Below are 18,750 nucleotides of genomic sequence, written 5' to 3'. Positions count from 1 at the left end.
CACCTGAAAATGAGGTGTCAACCTGGTGAAGCCGTCAAATAGGACTACTTGAATGTCAAACAGCATAAACAGCAAGTGTAAGAGCTAAGCGATCCCACAGCGAACGGATCAGATTTAAGCTCCATAGTCCTGCCACATCCTGCCTCAATGATGGAAGAGGCCAACGCTTCATTGCAATATATAAGGCTGAAGCATTTGCAGCAATCTTCAGCCAGAAGTGCAGAGCGGATGATCCATATTGACCTTCACCAGTGGTCCACATTTCATGCCAGTTTCTAGCAAATTTGATTCACTCCAGTGTGATATGAAACAGTTGGAGGCACTGGAAACCTCAAAAGCAATGGGCCCTGACAACATTCTGGCAATAGTACTGAAGACGTATTCTCCAGAACTTGCCATTCTCATACCAAGCTGTTCCAGTACAGTTGCAACCCTGACACCTACCTGACAATGTGGAAAATCTCCCAGGTACATCCTGAAAAAAAGAGCAGGACATCCATCCTGGCCAATTATGACCCCATCAGCCTACTCTCAATCATCAATAATTGATAATCAGTGAGTCAACAATGCTCAGCAATAATCTACTCACTGATGCCTAGTCTAGGTTCAACCAAGGCCACAGCTCCTGATCTCATTACAGGATTGATTGAAGCATAGACAAAAGAGCTGAATTCCAGAAGTAAAGCGAGAATGACAGCCCTTAACATCAATGTCATATTCAGCAAAGTGTGGTATCAAAGAACCTAAGCAAAACTGGAATGAAAGGATAACAGGGTAAATTCTCCACTGGTTGGATTCATACCTGGAACATGGGAAGAAGAGTCAGTCAGTTCAGCTCCAGGACACCTCTGCAAGAGTTCCTCAGGGTAGTGTCCTATGCCCAGCCACCTTCAGCTGCTTCACGAAAGATCTTTCCTCCTACCTATGGTCAGAAATGGGAATGTTCGTCAATGATTGTTCAATGTTCAGCACCATCCGAAACTTCCCAGATACTGAAATGGCCCACATTTAAATGCATCAAGATCTGGATGATATCCAGGTTTGGGCTACCAAGTTGGTAGTAACATTTATGCCACACACATCTCAGGCAATGACTGTCTCCACTAAGAGTCAATCTAACCACCATCCTTTGACATTCAACAGTGTTATCATCACTCAATCCCCTACTGTCAACATTCTGGGGGTTTAAATTGACCAGAAACTCAACTGGACTTGCCATATAATCACAGTAGCCACAAGAGCAGGTCAGAAGCTAAGAATATTGTGCTGAGTAACTCACCTCCTGGCACCCCAATTGCCTAGAATGGGTGCAGCTCCAACAATAGTCGAGAAGCTTGACACCACCCAGGACAAAGGAGACTACTTGACTGGCACTACACCTGCAAGCCTCCATTTTATCCACTGTCAACACTCAGCAGCAGTGCATACTAACTATTAGATGCACTGAAGAAATTCATCAAACATCCTTAGACAGCACCTTCCAAACCCACGACCACATCTAGAAGGACAAGAGGAGCAGATACATGGGAAGACGACCACTTGCATGTTTATCTCCAAGATACGCACCATCTTGTCTTGGAAGTATATTGCTGTTCCTTCACTATCACTAGGTCAAAATCCTGGAATTCTGTGCCTTATGGCATTGTGGGCTAATCCACAGCACATAGACAGCATTGATTCAAGAAGGCAGCCCAAGGCCTTCTTGAAGGTCTAAGGAATGTGGGCAATATATATGAGATATGAGATTGGCACAGCATAGTGTCGTATGGCTAAATGGCCACCACCTTGACAAATGACGGCTGACCAGAATTGCAACCTGCCTGGCTTTGTGTCTCTGCTAAAGAGTATGGCAAGACAGAACTATTGTGAGTCTTTAAGGTGCAGCCGAGGGGGCAAAATCCTAAAACGCAGAGACACTGAGACCATCAGGGTAAGTGGGTGAGCATGAAGAGAGCAAGAAAGGATCTCTAAAGTACAATCTATTCCAATCCATATAGGAATGGAAATCCATTCGCGCATGAGAAATGTCCTGACAATAGTATTGCACTGAATGGAGCTGATATGTTCCAAAGCACAGCGCAACAGTGCAGAACTATATTGAAAGTGGATGGGGATATCTCAGGGCAATATGGTGAAGTGCCAGAATAAAAGGCAATTTTGTCTGCTAATTGAAATTGCCAAAAAACTGATTTCAAATTTGGATCTCTCAACCTAATATACACTTGTTGCATAAATTTAGCCTCATTTCATTCTAGGTTGACAGTCTCCTTTATATGAATGTCAAGATCAGTTAGTCGGCAAATTCTTCAAAGGCCTTGACCTGCCTTCCTATGTATCATCATTACTGCTCTAATTCTGTCCTAGTGTACACCTTCAGTGGCCATGCATTCATTAACCTCTGTCCTAAGTATTCCTATATTTCTCTGTCTCACTACCTTAATTTATTCCTTTATAAACTTACCACTTTGACTAGCTTTTAGCCATCTGACCTAATGTCCGCTGTGTGGTTTGGCGTCATACTTTGTTTTGTAATGCTTATGGGAAACTACTTGGGACAATTAAAGGCAGCAAGTAAGTAAGTTGTTGTTGTTCTTGATTGGGAATTACTGTAAGAGTTTGAGTCCAAGTCAGAATAAAGGAAATTTTACTCTTTATTGAGACTTTGCTGTATTATTAAGAACCCCTTATTTCGAATTGTAAAGAATAAACTTTAAATGTCAATTATGTTGGCATTAATTACTAAGTGAACCTGACAATACAGAATACTCTGGTGTGAAAATTTCAGATGCGTGCTCCAGGTTAATTTTCTGAAGTCAAGGCTAGACAATGTCATTGGAGAATTGTACAGGAACTTTACAGTTTACTTAGTAACTTTTCTATATGATGTTGGGCTGCTTAGTGGTAACACTATGTACTAAAACAAAAAAGTATTTTTAGGTTTGCTATCAACATGCCCCATTTTGAGACACACAAAAATAATCATTAATCCTCAATTTCCTTAGATGGAAGTTGCTTAAATTTGTCAGTGAGGATTCAAGGGCAAGGAAGGGACAAATATAAAGTGTCATCTAAAAGCACTGATTTATCTAATTTGGATAAGGTACAGATAGTTTCTTTGTGCCAGTTGCCACAAAAGTCAAATTGACCCTATTTGCATAGTTGGAAATTGTTAGTCGCTGTGAAACTTAGCTGAGATGTAAGTGAATTTTGAAAGGTCATTGTTGTATCAAATAAGATAAATCAATCATTTGCTTTGAACTGAGCTGTATTTCGTGCAATGCTTAGTCAAGATGTGCGTGAATCACATGTGAAAATTAGTCTGGCTGTACTTGCACTTATTTTTCAAATGTTTTTGTTCTGAAGTTATGCATGTAGACAATGTTGATAGAATCAGTTTGCTAAAGATTTCAAGCTGTTTGCAAACTTTTCATTTCATTTCAATTCAGAAGTTCCCTGTAAATGTTTGAAAAATATAGTGCACAAGGAGATCCCAAAACACTTATAATATTACAACAGGAACAAAAACAAAGTTGCTGGAAAAGCTCAGCAGGTCTGGCAGCATCTGTGGAGGAGAAAACAGAGTTAATGTTTTGGGTCCAGTGACCCTTCCGCAGAACTCAGGAAGGGTTCTGAGGCAATCCTATTTCCACATATTTATCAACATGGACTCATGATTTATCGGCCCCAAACATCAATATTTATAGTTTTAAAGAAAGAAAGCTATGCATTTATATGTTACTTTTCACAGGCACTGGATATCTTAAAGCACTTTACAGCAATTTGAAGCATAGGAAACAAATTACAAATTGTTTATATTTAACACTGATTTGCTCTTTTCAGCTGAGTTTGTTGCACTGCCACTTCTGATACAATAGGTGTATGTCTTAATTAGCACTTGTGAATGTCAACATTGTGGATTTTCTGATGGCTGGACAATCAATATTTCAACTTGGTTGGGAGATATGCGTGGGGTTTCTGGGAATTCTGAAGGAATTACCTAGGAATTTGAATATTCCACTGACTAATTTCTGTACAGTCGGTGTCCTCCAAAAGTGTTTAAGTTGGACAATGCAGCATCCCCTGCCACTGGAGTCAACCCCTCACCTGTCGTGTGCTCTGGACTGAATACCCCTTCCCCTCTCCAGATTCAGGGCTCATTACCCACCTTGCATCACAGGCAAATAAGAGAAGTGTTTGAGATTGATAAACGCAAATGGAAGACCAACAGAGCAGAAGGATGGTTGCAGCTGGCAATGCAGAAATGACTTTCGAAATCTGGACTCAGTGACCACTAGGAGTAGCATCCTCCACAGGAAGGGCAGTGCACAGGAATCAGCAGGGCAGAAGAAAGGGAACAAGGATGGGAAGGCACCAAAGACCATATCCATATCTAGAAAAGAAAAACTTACAAAGCCAGAGCTACCTATGCCAATGCTGCAGGAGACACTGACTGCCCAAACAGATAATCACTGACATCTATACCCTTATTGTAGAAGACCTTTCACCTCACACTACTGGTTACCATGTAAGGACAGTCACGAAAGTCATTGTTGCTTTGAACTGTTTTGCTTCTGGACCCTTCCAAATATCTTTTGTGGACATTGGTGGCATCTTGGAATTGTACACACCATTGTATCTCACAAGTCACTGAGACTATTTTTTTGTGAAAACTTGATGGAATATCTTTAGTGGACAGGCACAGAGAACATTAGGTTTTCCTTCTATCACTGGATTCCCCCAGTTGTAGTTGCACCCAAATGACCATCAGTCTCTGACTGACCACCAAGAGAGAGATTTTTGAACAGGAAGGACTTTCCACTCTTGTCATCATTCACCAAGTCTGCAACAAAAACAAGAACCTACTGCATAGTTGCACTCATTTTGCTAGCAGTTGCCATGACTTTAACTTATGCCAGTCCAGACTGCTAGACCTCTTCACTGCACTCCTCAAAATCTGTAGATGGATTCTAATGTAGAAGGAATGTTTTTTATACAATCAGCTGCTATTTGAGGGTCCCAGACAAAAGAAAAGAGGTGATAAACCCCAAATTGTCTGCTCATCGGAAACTCCAATGAGAACCCTCTCTGAAGATGCACTATGAAATATCATAAACATTAATGAGGATTGTGATAGTCTTCAAAAGGGCATAGACAATCTGAGGGAATGGACAAACCAGTAAGATGAATTTTCATTATCAAGAGGTGCACGAGTACTTAGGATGTAGAAAGGAAATATAAGCAACAGAGTACAATTCTAAAGGGTATGCAGAAATAGACTGGCGTTATGTGTGCACAATTTGTTTAAAGTGGTAATATGTTGAGAAAGTGGTCAAAAAGCAGATGTTATAAAGCAAAATTCTGGATTTTGTAAAGATAGCATGGAGCACAGAACTTACGTTGAACTTTTATGAATCAGTGATTTGGCCACAACTGAATCAACTAAGTACTTTGTGTCAGTCTTCACAGTGGAAGACATTAGTATGCCAACAATTAGGGAGAGCCAGGGGGCAGAGTTGAGTATGGTAGGCATTACAAAAAAGAAATTGCTAGAAAAGCTAAAGGGTCTAAAAATTGATAAATCTTCTGGCCCCGATGGGCTATACCCTAGAGTTCTGAGGGATGCGGCTGAGGAAATAGTGGAGGCTTTGGTCGTGATCTTTCAAAAGTCACTGGAGTCAGGGAAAGTCCCAGATGATTGGAAAATTACTGTTGTAACTCCCTTGTTTAAGAAAGGATCAAGGCAAAAGATGGAAAATTATAGGCCGATTAGCCTAACTTCGGTTGTTGGTAAAATTCTAGAATCCATTGTCAAGGATGAAATTTCTAAATTCCTGGAAGTGCAGGGTCAGATTAAAACAGTCAGCATGGTTTTAGTAAGAGGAGGTCGTGCCTGACAAACCTGTTAGAATTCTTTGAAGAGGTAACTAGTATGTTAGACCAGGGAAACCCAGTAGATGTTATCTATCTAAGCTTCCAAGAGGCCATTGATACGGTGCCTCACGGAAGGCTGCTGAGCAAGGTGAAGGCCCAAGGTGTTCCAGGTGAGCTACTGGCTTGGATTGAGGATTAGCTGACTGACAGAAGGCAGAGAGTTGGGATAAAAGGCTCTTTCTCGGAATGGCAACCGGTGACGTGTGGTGTCCCGCAGGGTTCAGTGTTGGGGCCACAGCTGTTCACCTTATATATTAATGATATGGATGAAGGGGCTGGGGACGTTCTGGTGAAGTTTGCTGATGATACAAAGACAGGTGGACAGGCAGGTAGTACTGAGGAGGTGGGGAAACTGCAGAAAGATTTAGACAGTTTAGGAGAGTGGTCCAGGAAATGGCTGATGAAATTCAATGTGTATAAATGTGAGGTTTTGCACTTTGGAAAAAAGAATACAGGCATGGACTATTTTCTAAACGGTGAGAAAATTCGCGAATCAGAAGTGCAAAGGGATCTGGGAGTGTTGGTCCAGGATTCTCTAAAGGTTAACTTGCAGGTAGAGTCCTTAATTAAGAAAGCGAATATAATGTTGTCGTTTATCTCTAGAGGGTTGGAATATAAAAGCAGCAATGTGCTTCTGAGGTGTTATAAGGCTCTAGTTAGGCACCATTTAGAATACTGTGTCCAATTTTGGGCCCCACACTTCAGGAAGGACATACTAGCCCTGGAGTGTGTACAGCGGAGATTCACACGGATGATCCCTGGAATGGTAGGTTTAGCGTATGATGAACGGCTAAGGATCCTGGGATTGTACTCATTAGAGTTTAGAAGGTTGAGGGGAGATCTAATAGAAATGCTGTACAACTTCCATTCTGCAATTTATCAGGTGATTATTGCATTGATGTTTGTGGAACAGCTGTACACAGATTAGTTGGCCATGACTTGCATCTTAGCAATGATTAATCTTCAAAATATTTATTTCTTCATTTAGGAACCTCACTGAATGAATAATGCCCATGGCACAGAGAACATTAAGTTTTCCTTCCATCACTGGATTTCAATAAGGTATGTAACTCATTGACATATCATAGCCGGCATCTCTCTGCCATGATATATCAACGAGGTACATACTTTATTGAGAGTTAGACAGCGTAATAAAGAAGGCTTCTGGCATGTTTGTCTTCATTGCTCAGACCAATTAGTTTAGAGCATCATGTTGAGATTGTACAGGATGTTGATGAATACACTTTTGAAGTACTGTGGACCATTCTGATCACCCTGGTATAGTAAGGATATTATTAAATTGAAGAAGGTGAGGAAAAGTTTTACAAGGATGTTACCAGGACTAAGAGTTTGAGTTATAAAGAGAGGCTGGATAAGCTGAGACTTTTTTTCACTGGAGCATAGGAGATTGAGGGGTGATCTTGTAGAGGTTTATAAAATCATGAGAGCATAGATGGGGTGAATGGCAATGGTCTTTTCTTGAGGGTGGGAGAGGTCAAAACAAGAGGGCACATTTTAAGATGAATGAAGAAAGATTTAAAAGGGACCCAAGAGACAACTTTTTCATGCTGAGGGCTGTTCATATGTTCAATGAACTGTCGGAGGAAGTAGTAAATGCAGGTAGAGTTACAACATTCAAAAGATATTTTGACAGGTACATGTATAGAAAAGGTATAAAAAGGTATTAGCCAAACCTGTGTAAGTGGAACTGGTTTAGTTTGGGAAACTTGGTCAGCATGGATGAGTTCAACTGAAGGGCCTGCTTCCATGCTCTATGTCTCTAAGATTCTATGAGGCAAGGAGAATAAACAGGATCCCCTCATCTAGAAGAGGGAATGAACCCTTATTGTTGGTACTGTTAACAACACAGTTCTAGTCAACTGAGCCACCTAGCCGTAAAAAGATGTACAAATAACTAAAGGTGAATGATCTGAGATAAATGCAAAACAAATAGAAAGGATGAAAACCTCATATGAAGTTAATAAAAACCGAAAGAACTGTGAGCGCTGTAAATCAGGAACAAAACAAAGTTGTTGGAAAAGCTCACTTCCTCAGTTCTGAGGAATGGCGACCAGACCTGAAACATTAATTCTGTTTTTTCCTTCACAGATGCTGCCAGGCCATATAAAGTTAAACAGATTTGAAAATCAGGAAAAAACTAGAGCACAAAATCTTTGAAATCTATACTCACAGTAGATATTTGCACGTGTATACGAATACTATAAGGGACTGTACATTGAATATCTTTGGAACAGTGTAAGGTAATGATTGTGAGGCCAAAATGACCTGAAGGGACAACTAGCATTCTGAGCCACAAATAGATCAAAACTGAACTGTTTCGCAAAGTGATTGATTTACTTCATTTAAGTTTGATTTCCCAAACCATTATCTCTAAACAAGATTTTGAGAAGATTGTGCCTTTGCAAATAATACTGACTGCTACAATAAAACAAGGTTCCATAAATTATCACACGTGGAAGAATTTAACCCTGGACTGTCAGATTCAACCTATTTTAGATGGGGGCATAATCAGGAGGAAATAGGTTCTATAAAAAAAACTTCTGTTCTTGCTCAGTCCATATGGACCCAATCAGAATTTCAGGCTAATTATGTTTAATTAAATGTGCATGAGAACTCAGAACATTTTTTTTAAATGAAGTCCAAAAGTGCTGTAAAAATTCAATAGGCCTGGCAGCATCTCTGCGGAGACAAACCGAGTTAACAATTTGAGATTTTCCAGGATTGTAAGTAAAAGGGTAAACCAGCATTCTCATTTCTATTTTTGTTTATTCATTCTTGCAATGTGGGTGTCACTGGCTGGACCAGCATTTATTGCCCTTTTCTTGCAGCTCTTGGGGGTGAGCTCACTTCTTAAACTGCTGCATTCCATTTGCTATAGTTAAACTCACAATGCGTTTAGGAAGGGAGTGCCAGGATAGTGACCCTGTGATGCTGAAGAAATGGCAGTATACTTCCAGGTCAAGATAATGAGTGACTTGGAGGGGAATTACAGGTGGTGGTGTTTCCATGTATTTGCTTCTTGCCTTTCTAGATGGTAGAGGTCTTGGGTCTGGAAGGCCCTAAGGAGGCCTAAGTTTCTGCAATGCAGTTGGTACATGTTACTGCTATTGAGCATCAGTGGTAGAGGGAGTGAGTGATTGTTTGTGGATGTGGTACCAATCAAGCAGATGCTTTGCCCTGGATGGTGTCAAGCCTTTTGAGTGTTGTTAGAGCTGCAGTCGTTGAGGCAAGTGGGTAAAATTCCATCACACTCCTGGCCAGTGCCTTGTAGATGATGGACAGGCTTTGGGGAGTCAGGAGGTGAGTTATATTCTGCAGGATTTCTGGTCTCTGACCTTCTCTTGTTGCAACAGTATTTATTTGGCTAGCATGTTTCAGTTTCTGGTCAATGGTTAAACATTAAAGGTAACCACTTGAAATTAGATCTACATGTTGATGTTTGAATACAAGCACAAATTCAACCTGCAGCAAAATAGTCTGATTTCTACATTTATACTTGAAAAATGTCATTAGCATAAGATAGGGCTGTTAGTATCTGAGGAACAGATGCCAAAACCCATTATTGTCTTCAGGAGGGGCAATGCATCTTTTTCTAACAATGAATATTTTACCAACTGTTCAAAGAGCAGCTTATTTAAGATCATTATATAGAAGCAATGTATTGATTGAAGGAAGACAATATTGCAGAACATAATCAGAGCCAGTTTATTTGCTAAGGTAGGGAAATATGTCATCCCATATGTCATCAGAAAATGTTCAACTCTAAATAAATAGCTTTACATTTTTATTGAGGTGGTTCGTGTAGGAATTATTTCAACCATTTTTCATATTTTATGATATCAACTAAGTTTAGGATAATATGTTCTTTCATTTGCAAAATCACTACCTTACTGGATACATGTAGCAATATGAGTATTATTTATACTGAAGGTCCTGACTTTAAAGATGTATCTGAAGAACTAGACTATATTACTAAATTTGGCAACTTGCAGATCCTGTCAATGCAGAAAGAAAATTAACTATTTGTGTTTTCATAATACATCCATGCAGTAACTCCACTCAGAATTAATCTAACGGGTGTTTTCCATGGCCTAGAACATCCAAGATATGTAATAATATTGGTGTTTTCACTTTGTAGGTACATTTGGATGTTCCTGTGCCAGAAAAAGAATATGAACGGCGTGAAACTGTGATTTCTTTGAAGCGTGTTCTACGTAGCATTGGACAGGTGAGTTCGGTTTTCACAGTTAATGTTATATAAATTATTCCATTTGGTTTTCTCGGGAACTAGAAAGCAGAATTGCATGGTTGAAGAAGAAAGAATGCCATCCAATATTTTTGTTAAATGAATCAAAGTAATCTTTTAAGACAAATAAGAAATCAATCATAAAAGAGTACAATATTCATGGCTAATTACTAGAATGACATGAAACTTAGATTCCTTGCCCTATCGAAGTACAGTCAGAGATTTCTGATCAACAAGTTAGACAGAAATATGGTAAATTATGAGAAAATCTAAGTTTATAAAGAGTTGACAGAATTTGCTGGCAGAGGAGGTGATAAAAGGAAAATGTAAAGCCATGGTGAAAGTCTCAGAATGATCACATTATGACAACCTTCAGAAGAGATTATTTATTGGGGAAAAAAAACAGTAAATGCAAGAAAAAGCTCAGCCTGTCTGACAGCATCTGTGGAGAAAGAAACAGAATTTTCCAGGACCATTGGAGGAAGATTAAGGGATGAATGGAATGAGAAAGTTCTATAAATCCTGATGTGTTGTCACTCTGTGCGGGCTTTCTCCAGAATGAAATTGAGGGAGAGCAGGAATGCGTATTGCTGTGTAAACTTATTAGTTAAGAAATGGTTACGAACTCAAAAGCCAAATATTAGCCGTCTTTACAGAGAATTCTGTATTTTCCAGTCATGAAATGTTTCCTTTTGTATCAGTGCTGAAGAAAGACCACTGAACCTGAAACTTTAACTCAGATTTCTCTCCACAGATGCTGCCAAACCTGCTGAGTTTTTCCAGCAATTTCAGTTTTTTGTATCAGCAAGTAGTCTTGCTCACCAAGGAGGATGCCAAACAGACAGAGCTTATTCAATGCAACTGACAAGCTGATGGCTTTTATTAGTTGAATTCAAAAATTCCAGCCAGGGGTATTACAGACTGCTATTTAAAAAACTTCTTCTCTCGGACAGTGTTTTTTTCTGCATTACATGTGATTATTAGTAGCTTAGAAAACACTAACATGCTTCCAATATTCATCATGACATGGAATTAGCTTGCACAGTTCCACATTTCCCCTCAGGTGAGGTTCAAGAAGAATGATTTCACCATCACAGCTACAGTAGGAGCAAAAACAATAACTTTTACAAGCAAACAAAGCAAACAGTACACTGCATTAGGTTTCATTTAGCAGGATCTGGCATTTCTTTTGTCTTAAGAGAAATGGCCATTATAGTGATTGTATTGAGGTCAGCCAGGTAGACCAGATTAACAGACTCAATCAAGGAGCCATGGCTCATGGATATAAATAGGAGTGTCAGAGGATTTGTTCACTCTGAGAGCTGGGTTTGAGGAAGCTGGATCAGTGCCAAGGACTCTCCACATGTAAATTAAGTGTAACTTGCTGATGGGTTCCCAACTCTGGAGTTATTTCAGCAACAAGAGAAAAACATGTTCCTGAAGAGATTTGCTTGGAACAGTTGTGTTTAAGTTGCGATAAGCATTTCTGATGTCATGCCATTATTTGGGAAGCTTGACTTGTGGTCCCAGTATGTGGGAGGAATACATTTTTTTTTCCCCAGGCAAATGACTCTGGTGCAGATAAGAAAAAATGAGTAATTCTCCTGACAAGTTGGGGATCTGCAGCTTTTTCAAATGTTGGGAACGTAGCTTCCCCAGAGGCAATAGATACAGAACCACTCAAAAGTTGACAGATTTAGTTAAAGAATTTTATGACCGCAAGACTCCTCAAATTCTGAGATGCTATTGGTTTTACTTGGCAATTTGAGAACCAGGGGAATCTGTGTCGGGATTTTTGACTAGGTTAGAGTGACTGGCAGAGGCATGTGACTTTGGTTTAATCCTTAATGAAATGTTTAGAGACTGTTTGGTATGTGGGACTAAAGATGTAACCATGCAAAAGCATCCATTAGCTGAAGCCCAACTGGAGCTTAAGTGGAGTAAATGAGTTGCCTGGTATTCCAATGGAAGTGGACATCCTTGCCCGTCCAACTGAGTTTAGGGAACACCATTTGAGTGAAGGCAACTGTGTACCCTCACTCTGGACATATCTTGAACAGAAGGACTCTATTTTAGCCCACAGCAAAGCCCCAAACAAAGCCAAGCCTCAGACAAGCAGTTAACATTTTCTTCAGGATTTGGGCCAACAAGCCATTGTCATTGCTGCCAACGTGCTGACTCAAGACAGCAAAAGAATCCAACTAGACCTAAATTCAGTAACAGAACTCATTGGCCAATATCCAGGAGAGTGCACATCCTAGAAAGTCCATGTACATCTGGTTTGGAATAGTCAAACTGCAACATCCAAATCAGGACCAATCAAAATAAACATTTTGTGAAATGGCCGAAAGGAGGTCGATACTAGCAAAACCGTTTCAGTGATCACTGGGCCACTCTTTAAAAAATTCTCTCCAGACTCCAGCCCTTAAGTTTGTGCAAGACCTCAGCTGTACTGAGAACCTTATTTGGGCAACCTTTACAGATTAAGGTTACAACTTCGGTTCCAGCCTCTAATGAGAAGCAGCTGGTTCAGTTACCGTGGATGTAGAAAAAGCTGGGGCCTAATCTTGATGGGGCAGAATTGGTCGAGAAAGATTCACCTAGACTGGCTCAACATTTTTTGATTAGAAAATGGCTGCCTGAGTGAAGTCCTGAAGTTCTGAAAGTGTTTCAGAAGGTCCAGGGACTATGAAAGGAGCCAAACCGCTTTACATGTTGACCAGGAAGCAATTCCACGATTCTGCAAGGCCTAACAGTGCCATTACCTTATGTGCAAAAGTAGATACAGAAATCAGGAGGTTGGAAAGCGAAGGAATCATCAAATCAGTCCAGTTTGAGGAATGGACAACACCAGTCATACTGATTGTGCAGCTCGACATGTCAGTTCACCTTTGTGAGGATGTTAAACAAACAGTAAACTGCTTCTCGCAACTGAATATATACCCAACCTAGTGCATAGAGGGCCTGTCCTTCACAAAGCTGGACTTGAGCTATTGCAGTTAGAGAAGGGTTCCCAGAAGTATACTATATTTATTACCCATAGAGGTTTGTATCAACATACAAGACTGCCATTTGGGTTTATCATCAGCCTGTGCAATTTTGCAGTGGATGATGGAGAACATTTTACAAGGTCTACCCAGATTTATCTAATGATATGGTGATAAAAGCTCTTAAGGAACTTGGACATTTCTCCCGGGCAGACATACACTTTAGAAGGGAAAAATGTGTTTCAGGCAGCCCAAGAAACCTACCTGGGCTACAGAGTTGACACGACTGGGTTACACCTGATGGAAGATAAAGTAAAGATGATTAAAGGTGCCCCAGTTTGAAAATCTGTACCAGAGCTTAGGCCTTTCCTTGGGCTTGTGAGCTATTACAGAAAGTTCATACATAACCCTGGCCTCCATCTTGGCACCTTTGCATCAACTCTTAAGAAAGGGTCAGCGATGGAAATGGTTGCATAGCCAAGTCTTAGCTTTCAAGAAAGAGAAGAAACAGCTATTGTCCTCTCAGATGTTGACACTGTATGATCCCAAGTGAGATCTAGTACTGACATGCTTTGCCCCTGTGTACAGCATTGTGGTAGTATTAGCTCATGGGTGGCCCAATGGTGAGGAACGCACAATTGCGTATGCAACCAGGTCATTGGATAATGCAAAGCATAAATATGCCCAAATAGAGGAGTAAGGTTTGGCAGTCATACTTGGAGTCAGTAAGTTCCACCAATACCTTCATGGATGTAAATTTATAATAGTAATGAACTATGAATCCCTTCTAAGTCTACGTAAAAGAGGACAAGGCAATGATGCCCATAGCTTCAGACTAAATTCAGCAGTGGTCTGTAATACTAAGTGCATAAAATTGCAATTTGGAACACTGTTCAGGAGGCCAAATAGCAAATGCACATGTCTTGAGCAGCCTCCTACTAGCAGATACACTACTGCAGTACCGAAGAGTCCATAATGGTTTTTGGACGCACCTACAGTCACAACTGGCAATATCAGACTTTGAGCACAGAAAGATCTGGCCCTGAGAAACCTGAAACAGCTAGTGGTGATGGGGGCACCTGGAGAACCCAGATCACAGTAGAAGTTGCCGTGTTATTATAGTGAGCAAGAACAATTGTCCCAAGCAAAGGTCACCACCAGATATTGCCTGAACTCCACGAAGGTCATCCAGGGTTTTCCAAAATTGTGTTGGTGAAAAGTTATATCTGGTGGCCTGGATTGGATGCAGACATAGCTGTATTGCTGGGCCAGTGCCAAGAGTGCCAACAAGAACAAAAATTTGCCACCAGCAGCTCCTCCACATATGTGGGACTGGCCAGGTAAACCCTGGACTCAGTTACACACCGACTGTGCAGATCCTGTCATGGACCCAATGTTCTCAGTCATTTTGGATGCCCACTCAAACTGGCTGAACATGCATGGCACTCACTTGTCAAACACAGGGATGATGACAGAAAAAACTATGTGCACCTTTTACAATACACTGATTCTTGGAAGTGTTGGTCATAGATAATGAGCCATCATTTGCCAAGCAGGAAATTTGAATATTTCCTAAGGTCGAATGTTATTCATCATGTGAGGACAGCTCTGTGCCATCTATCATCCAATAGTCTGGCAAAAAGAATGGTCCAAACTTTGAAGGCAAGCTAAAAGAAACAGCCTACAACTTCACAAAACACCAAACTGCCTTGGTTGCTATGTGATTATAGGTCTGCCACTCATGCAACTGCAGGAATAGCTGTAGCAGTGTTGCTAATAGGGGAGAAGACTCCACATCAGGTTAAGTGTAATTTTCCTGGACTTTGTGGGACGAGGGAGGAGTGTGATATGGTATCAGGAACATCAACACCAGACACAAGACTCCGCTAATCAAGAGAGACAATTTACTCCAAGGAACAAAATCTAGGGAACCATGGCAATGGCCCTGCATGGGGAAGAGGCATGGTCAACATGAGGTCAGGGCCAAAGATGTGCAAAAACCAGGTAAATGTAGTGGTCCTGAACAAGCATGCGGACCATATGAAAGCTGCAGACTTGCTAATGGTGGAGGAGCAATGTGCCTGGCTCCTCAACTACCTTTCCAACTGTTAAAAACCCATGAGTTCTCCCTCTATGTCAATTGAAGACACCTCAAAGTCTGAGATGGACATGGTGCGTGTCATCACCTAGATGCCTTTGCCTGCTGAATAGGAGAGTGAATTTCTTCCAAATTGCTCCAGACACTAGAAGTGAGCTACTGTTGGGTACATGCCACCCGTATCAATGGTAGCATTAGAAGAAACTGACTCGGTGCTAAAATGCCCCAGGAGTAACTGCAAAAAAAAACTGACCTATGTCTTCAGATTAAGAGGAGAGGGATGTAATGATTGTAACTAGATCAGATCAGGTGGACCTCATGGAATATGATTCCACTGATTGGGGCTGTTAATCTGGTCCAATCAAGGAACGCTGGCTGACAGATATAAATAGGAGTGTCCGACTCAGAGCTGGCTCAGAGGAAGCTGGACCAATGTCTAGGACTCTTTGTGTGTAAATACAGGATAACTTGATAATGGGATACCAGCCTCTGTGGAGTTATTTCACCAACCTTTTGGTTTCACTATTGCAGAAGCCCTGTTTGAAGGTGGATGTGTAAAACCATTTCTACTAAAGGGATAACATTTAGAGCAGTTAAAGGAATAGGTTACCTCAATGCAAGAATTTTAAGTTAAAAGTTCCAAACCAAAAGTGTTTGACTAAAACCCTTAAGGTGTTAGTTGAAGCTTAGAAAGTCTAAAAGCCAGTTGTATGAAGGCTCAAGGAAGAGGCTATTTGATTTTCAGTTCAAGGAATTGAAGTATCAATTAAGTCCAATGGATGTATTTGAATATAACATAAGAAGTAGGAGCAGGAATATGCCACTTAGCATCTCAAGCCTGCCCCACTATTATATGCAGTTCTTGCATAAGAACGTGCAGATGTCCCTGTCATGTTTTTAGATTTTCCCTTTATTTAGCTAATAGTCTGCCTTTTGAATCTTCCTACCAATGTGTATAACCTCACACTTTTCTATCTTGAGCTGCCTGCCTAGTTTTTGTCTGGTCAAATTATTTATGTCCTCTTGCACATTCCTTCCATTCTCAATAAACATGTCCTTCTGCCTGTTTTGTATCAGCAAATTTGGATACATTACATTCTGACCACCGCCTCCCCACCTTCCTTCATGTTATTAGTATAAAAACATAAAATTGCCATATTGTCACCGGAGAGCTACAGTTTCTGGTGGTGGTTTAACCTGAGGTTCACCAGGTGAGGTGAGAGATTGAGAAGGATATTCTGTGACGTAACCTCAACTGATGCAGAAATTGAACCCACACTGTCTTCATAAAACTAGCCATCCAGACAAGTAACCTAAATGATACCCTTTTAAGGCCCTCACACTGATGCTTGGGCATTCTACTAGTTATATCTTTCCAACCTAAACAGGACCCATTAACCCTTATTCTGTCTTCTGTTTGTCAATGAATCCTCAAAGACTTCAATTAGTCAAGAATGTGGGGTAATAATAAATGCTGTGAGAGGCTTTCAGTCATATTAGGAAGTAAAGGGAGGGTTTTTTTTTGCAGTCTGCTCTATTAGTTGTTTACAGTGTACCCTTAGTTAATTTTGACTTTGTTGTGGTCAAAGTCTTTAAAATGTGAAATCTTCTGTGATCCTTTGAGTTGGTTACTGGGAATTTAAATCTTTTATTTGGAAGAAGCATTGGACTCGATGGTATTGTATCACAAGATACAGATTGTGGTGGAATACAATTCTGCCATTGTTGTAGGCTCAGTTTTGAGCTGCTTTCTGTTCTAAATTGACTATTTAGTGCAATATCAGTCAGACAACACAGTTGTGTTGCTTTCTCTTACCAATGCTATTTTGGACAGGTTCATCCATAACAGGATGCTGTGTGAGGATTTGGTCACATTATTTTGCCCTCACTAAATTTATTTGTAATTGTGTTAGTCTTGTGATGGACATTGAAATTCCCCAACCCTTAGTAAATTCAAGGCACATTCTGTGTTCATTTCAGAATGATGTATATTGTGCAGGATATAAAAAGAAAAATAATGAATTGGTATAATTTTTCATTTATATCTATTTATGGTGAATGACATTATTTAAATAAATCTATGCAGTAGTTTTTATGGCGATCCTTTGCAAAAACACAGTGGTGCAGTCGAAGAGTATTATCTCTTCACGGCACGGTGACTCAGTGGCTAGCACTGCAGCCTAACAGCGCCACGGACCCGGGTTCGATTCCAGCCTCGGGTAACTGTCTGTGCAGAATTTGCACATTCTCACCGTGTCTGCGTGGGTTTTCTCTGGGTGCTCCGGTTTCCTCCCACAGTCCAAAGATGTACAGGCTAGGTGGATTGGCCTTGCTAAATTGCCCATCGTGTTCAGGGGTGTGTGGGTTATAGGGGGATGGGTCTGGGTGCGATGGTCCAAGAGGTGGTGTAGACTTGTTGGGCCAAAGGGCCTGTTTCCACCTTGTTGGGATTCTAATCTAATCATCCAATCATCTTACCTTATTCATTATTCTCATTGTTAATCACATAAAGATAACGATGCTCAAGTACAATTATGACGTGCAAATAAAATGTCTTAGAAGAATCAACTTTTTGTCAGAAATGAATGTGGCCAGCTTAAAAACAAAATATGATTCCTTCTTTATTTCCTTACAGCTTCCAAGCCATGTCCCAGAATTTGATCCTTATTCTAATGATCCCTGGGAAGTTCGACATAGGGCTCTCAAACACTTTCAGCAAGCTGCACGAAAGGTACAAACACATGTCAAAATATATCGATGAATCCATTCTATAACAGCTACTCTTGCAAAACACAAGTTACTTTCTGATTGAAAGGTGATGATCAATTATGCTGCAAGTATTTTTTCTTATTATTTGTACTGTTAATGGTTGGCTTTACAGCCACAAGTGTTGGAGAGTAATGACGGCCATACAGAGGCTGCATCCCCAAATCAGTGCCGAAATCTGATGCTGCTTGGCCTGCTGTGTTCGTCCAGCTCTACACCTTGTTATCCCTGAAATCATTGATCATGTGCAACTAAAGCAATGTGAAGTAGACAGAGGCTGGCAGCCTTCATGCAAGTGCAAAGTAAGTTAATGTTAACAAAGTAAGCTATAAGAGAGACCCAATGCAGAGGCATGAGATTGATGCTTGTTTCTGTCCATCAGTGATCTGCAAGTCATAAGTGTCCCTGAACTTCAACTTAAGGGTTAAAGGGTTGAACTGGTGTACGAGTTGGTCAGAGAGCAGGCATGATGTTATTAGGCTGATGATTTGCTGGTACTGACCTGTATGGATGTAGGGTTGAGGAGGATAGTAGCTATGGAGTTTGCACGGGTCTAGTCACAAAGCATTTGTATGATGGCCAGGTCAAGCTTTTGGCAAACTGCACCAGCTCATTATATGCCCTGATTCACATGTCAGGAATTTGTACCATTTAGTTTCTCAATGAAGGAATGGAGAGCAGAAAGTGGTATGTTAATAGGG

General features: G+C 40.6%; 1 protein-coding gene across 4 annotated transcripts in view; it reads left to right on the top strand.

The window, feature by feature from the left end:
* The window catches only part of cfap221 (cilia and flagella associated protein 221), a 247,144-nt gene that overhangs the window by 146,467 nt on the left and 81,927 nt on the right, over positions 1-18,750 (top strand). For all 4 annotated transcript variants that reach the window (XM_059647392.1, XM_048533708.2, XM_048533705.2 and 1 more), the window contains 2 exons: positions 10,091-10,180; positions 17,919-18,014. In XM_059647392.1, coding sequence (XP_059503375.1) covers positions 10,091-10,180; positions 17,919-18,014 — 186 coding nt within the window. The remainder of the gene's footprint in view (positions 1-10,090; positions 10,181-17,918; positions 18,015-18,750) is intronic.

The sequence above is a fragment of the Stegostoma tigrinum genome, chromosome 7 (genome assembly GCF_030684315.1).
Source record: "Stegostoma tigrinum isolate sSteTig4 chromosome 7, sSteTig4.hap1, whole genome shotgun sequence".
Classification (NCBI taxonomy): domain Eukaryota; kingdom Metazoa; phylum Chordata; class Chondrichthyes; order Orectolobiformes; family Stegostomatidae; genus Stegostoma; species Stegostoma tigrinum.
Note: the sequence above shows the minus strand (reverse complement) of the source record. Positions and strands in the feature narration are given on the sequence as shown.